Source organism: Lolium rigidum, chromosome 7 (genome assembly GCF_022539505.1).
Source record: "Lolium rigidum isolate FL_2022 chromosome 7, APGP_CSIRO_Lrig_0.1, whole genome shotgun sequence".
Taxonomy (NCBI): Eukaryota; Viridiplantae; Streptophyta; class Magnoliopsida; order Poales; family Poaceae; genus Lolium; species Lolium rigidum.
The window spans coordinates 19,943,655-19,948,472 of NC_061514.1; the positions used below are offsets into that span (position 1 = coordinate 19,943,655).

General features: G+C 51.3%; 1 protein-coding gene across 1 annotated transcript; it reads left to right on the forward strand.

The window, feature by feature from the left end:
* The first annotated feature begins 715 nt into the window (after window positions 1-715).
* LOC124675224 (ethylene-responsive transcription factor RAP2-10-like) lies at window positions 716-2,243 on the forward strand. Its single transcript, XM_047211292.1, has one exon. The coding sequence runs from the start codon at window positions 1,079-1,081 to the stop codon at window positions 1,796-1,798; it is 720 nt and encodes a 239-aa protein (XP_047067248.1). The 5' UTR covers window positions 716-1,078; the 3' UTR covers window positions 1,799-2,243.
* Window positions 2,244-4,818: the final 2,575 nt, after the last annotated feature.

A 4,818-nucleotide genomic window follows, 5' to 3' on the forward strand; every position in this document is an offset into this window, starting at 1 on the left:
ACCACAACTACGCCAAATGGTGAAAATATAAATAAATAGTTGGCTAACTCAGTTAGCTAGTGCATGGAATTACATTTGTATGGTGTTTTTGGCCTCGCAGTTCATAAGCCAAGTGAAAAAGGTGTGTAGTATAATACCTAATCAGTAATAATCATCTTGTCATCGTCTACCTTGACATAAAGTTTGTTATGTAAAAGATATGTCTATTTCCCCCCTGTTATATCTTATGTATATACTCAAGCCATTGTATTTAACCCTAGATGTGAATGGAACTTTGAGAAGAAGAAACTGGAGTGGCAAAGGATGTCAGCAAACTTACGGTGTGGTGACAAGTGCGCATGAGGGTTGGTGAGCAACACATAGCACAAGGATAGATTGTGACATTGCCATCGTCATAACGTACCACAACCACGAATCTTTCACCTCTGATTTGTTTATTTTGACTACCAGAATAAGTGTCCATCAAATATAATTTCAATTTCACGCAACTAGTTCTATTTCCAAAAAGATAATTCAGGCAACCTGATTGACAAGGCATGTCGGTCGACAGATACAATTTCAGAAGCAACTACGAGTCGACGCTAGCTGTACGCACGAAATACAGTAGCAGCCGAACAGAGTACAATACGGCAATACGGATATGCATGGACCGCTCCGATGTCGAGACGCAAGTTTAGACGGTATAACAAAAAATTCGGGGCTGCCGCTCGCGCGCGCGCTTGCTTGCTTGGCCTCAGCTGAAGCTCCCTTCCAAACAGCACAAGAGTAGGGTGGTGCCGTGGACGTCGTCATCAGCTCCCGAGCTGAGCGGCCTAGTTTATGATTATCCCAACCCAACCAAACTGTAATCATACCCCCACCCACAAATTCCCAATACAAATACTGCCCAGGAAATAGATAGCGAGGAAGAAGAAAGAGAAACCAGCAGCAGCCTGCGAGGCCAACGCCAAAAGCTACTCCCTTTGCTTTGCTGCACCTGCACGGGGAGCGCCAGCCGAGAGCAGAGAGAGACGCCGAGGCGGCGGCGGCCGGCTAGCTAGCTTAGCTTAGAGCTTAGCTTGCTTAGGTAGGTCGAGGCATGCAGGGCGAGTACCGCTCGTCGTCTTCCAGCGAGGACTCGGCGGGGTCAGCCTCCGCAGCAGCCGCAGCAGCTGCGGCAGCCGCGGCTATGGCCCCTCTTGCCGCCGCAGCCGCGGCCGTGGCCGCCAAGGAGGAGCTGGGCGTGACGGTGGCTGTGGCGCCGCCGATGGCGCTGGCCCCGCTGAGCCAGCAGCAGCCGCGGCGGCAGTACCGCGGCGTGCGCATGCGGAAGTGGGGCAAGTGGGTGGCGGAGATCCGGGAGCCGCACAAGCGCACGCGCATCTGGCTCGGCTCCTACGCCACGCCCGTCGCCGCCGCGCGCGCCTACGACACGGCCGTCTTCTACCTGCGCGGCCGGTCCGCCAGGCTCAACTTCCCCGACGAGATCTCCGCGCTGGCGCCGCTGTCGCCGCCGCCCGAGGAGCTGGAGGCGGACGGCGGCGGCGCGCTGTCGGCGGCGTCGATCCGGAAGAAGGCCATCGAGGTCGGGTCCCGCGTCGACGCGCTGCAGACCGGGATGACCATGGTCGCCACCGCCGCCGCGCCGGCGAACCACCGGGAGCGGCAGAGGCAGCACCAGCACGCGCAGCAGGCGGCGCGCGACGAGGAGCTGCTCCAGCTCCACCACCAGAAGCAGCAGCGGACGGCGTGGAACGGGCGGGCCAAGAACCCGGATCTCAACCAGGCGCCCGACCCGGACAGCTCCGACGCCGAGTGAAGCAGCAGCAGCCACCAGAAGTTAGCGGTCATCCGCAGCAAGAATTCAAGACGACGACCATGCAACAAGTCTCCAGAGAGCAGCGTATGATCAGCGAGCATGTACAAGCAACTCAGTCCATCCGTCCCAGCGTAGCAGCTATTCCTCAACCTTCCGTCCGTCCGTCTGTGTCGGCGGCGGCGGGTGGTGGTTGGTCGGTGGGTCGGTGGCGAGATACACGTTGGTTGGTTCTGGATAAGCACAAGCTAGGGATGGAGGTGAGGGAGAGGAGAGACGGGGGACGCCACAAGTGGCGGTCTTTCCAAACGTCAAAAAAGACAGCTGTAACAGTGATAAAACAAGTCATCTCGCCCGCCATATCTTTTCTCGCTTCTTCCTCCCTTCCTTCCTGCTATCGTATCGACTATCAATTAGATAAGCTCGCACTGCACCGTCTAATTCTTAATCTCCCAAGTCGCCATCGCCGCCTCCTTTGTTAATCGCTGCCGCCACCGCACCGCATCGCCGGTGGATTGTTGACATAGTATAGAATTGCCGCTGCACGATGATCCTGTAGTTAGTTGGATCGTACGCGTCATCCGATGGATCCCCTCGGCTCAGCTCAGAGCCTAACCCAGCTGTACGTCTGCTGGTGCGCGGGAGCAGATCCGCGCGCGCGCGTTAGGTTACCCGTCAGCAGCCACTAATCAGTGCTTTGCACTAATCAGTTGAGGTTTCTTTTCTTTCTCTATTCATCAGTGCACTGTCTGAATGTGCCGGTGCAATTATGGATCAGAGGGGGCGGCGTCGTGGCGAGCCGTGGTGCTAATCTAATCGCTAACTACCTGGAGCTCCAGTGTCGCGAGGTCGGGGTTAGGATTAGGCGTAGGTTACGTACAAGAGTCCTGCGTATGCGTCGTGGGTGATTGGATTGGGTGGCGGTTAGGCCACCACATTGGAAAGCAAGTAATGCCAGCGTAGCGTATAGCAGGATGATGATTGCTCGCGACTCTGCGTGCGCTAGGCCGGATCTCCATCGCCAAGTACTCCTTCCTCCCCACTTTTTCTGTACTGATCAACCACTAATCACCCAGCGGTCACCTGTACGTACGTACGTAGGCGTGCGAGGGAATCCATCCATCCATCAGGGTCGCCATGGATTGGACTCGGATCGTATATTCCATTCTGGTGAGCATATATACGTGGCAACACATGAGCATCTTCCATTTCCCTGACAACATTTGTGAGCCATCTATTAGAGCATCTCTAGCCGCACCTCCGAAATATGTCACAAAAAGGACGGTGATGCACCACCGGACAAAATAACACGCCTAGCCACGGGCACCAAAAACTATTTGGGCCTAGTGGCCCTAGGCTAACCCCGCCCCACAATGGGATGTCGCCGAAGGCGATGAAGCAGAAGGGGTCGCCGAAGCCGAAGGGATAGGTGAGACCCTATTCCCAGCCACACGCGAGGCATGCGCCAACCGGCGGGCGTCTTGACAGAAATGTGGGAGAGGGATTGGATCAGGAATACACGACACCGGAAGGAGGACTTCATCTTCGTGAACGCAAACATGACTCACATGGACGCGGAGGTGAAGGAGTGGCACGTGGAGGAACGAGCAGACGTCTTCATGCAACTCCAGCAGGCAGCTCAGACACCGGATACTCCAACATATGCGGTAAGGGCAACGACAGAAGAGCCCTCTACAGTGGAAGGGCCAAAGCAAACACCGGCAATAGAAGAGCCACCAGTGACAGGTGGCGGATGTACAAAAATAATGCAGGGTGGGCACATCTCCCTAATTTTATTTTTCATTTCTCATATGCGATAGTTTTTTTTTTTGCATAAAATACTAAATAAATTTTTTTCTACAAATTCAGGGTGGGCTAAAACCCACCCGACCACCCTGCTGCCTACCCTCATGCCAGGGAAGGCGGAGAACCCCATTTGCATTTTGATTCACACAACATGTACTATGTATAGCCGAACTTGGCTGCATTTTGGTGGTGAGTACTCAGAATTATGGACGAACTATGGGCGTTTTGATTTCAATTTGATAAATATATAGTAGAATATTCTTTTGGAGGCCCTCCCATAGGGCGCGACTAGGCATAGACGCCCCCTAGCGTGGGTGTTCGATCCGACACTCTCCCCAACTGGCTGACTCAATATTGTTCTTGTAGCCACTTGGATGACGTGACTTGAGATGCTCTTAGCTGGTTAGGTAAGCACCGGCTACAAAGAATACAGTTGGATTGTGGTCATCGTTCAAGCGGCAAAACTATTTTAAAATCTGACAGTGGTGTGGCACCGAAGCTAGTTCGGCACTAATGGGTATGGCGTCCAACCTACGGAAAGCACAATCTGTAAGTAGCTATGGGTACATCCTATTTTTGTGACACTTTTAAGTTCTTTTAATTGTAAATAAAAATTATGGACCTACATTGTGTTGTATCTTGTGCATAAGTTTCATCCAAAAATATGATTATGTTTGATCTACATAAAAAGAACAAATGAAGTGTAAATAGTAGTCCCTCCTCGCCACAGTGTACATATAAGATTTTAAGTTAAACAATATTAACTTTGACCAAGTTTTTGGAGAAAATTATCTGTATCTACCATGCCAAATATTTACCGTACAGAAAACATCATGAGGAATCTAATGGTGTTGATTTAGAATTTTAGAAGTTGATATTTTTTCCTACATACTTGATCAAGCTTCATGTCGTTTCAGTTTAAAAAAATTCTTATATGCGCTACATTTTGGCATGGAGGGAGTACATGACACTTTTCACTTATGTCTTCTCTTTTTTGCACACGTCACGTATATATGGTCATATTTTGACCCAAAATTTTGCAGGTACACAACATATAGCATAACCATTGTCCATAATTTTAGTTTACATTTTTAGAAACTTGAAGGTGTCCCAATGAAACTCGGGTGCATCCGCAGCTAGATGCGAAATATTCGGTCTCGTCCAACCTAGCAAGCCCTTCTCGTTGGCATCGATCTACATAAACTAAGTTTCATCCT

Bases quoted from the DNA above. Each gene is read 5' to 3' on its own strand.
- LOC124675224 (XM_047211292.1), top strand. From the start codon at position 1,079: ATGCAGGGCGAGTACCGCTCGTCGTCTTCCAGCGAGGACTCGGCGGGG.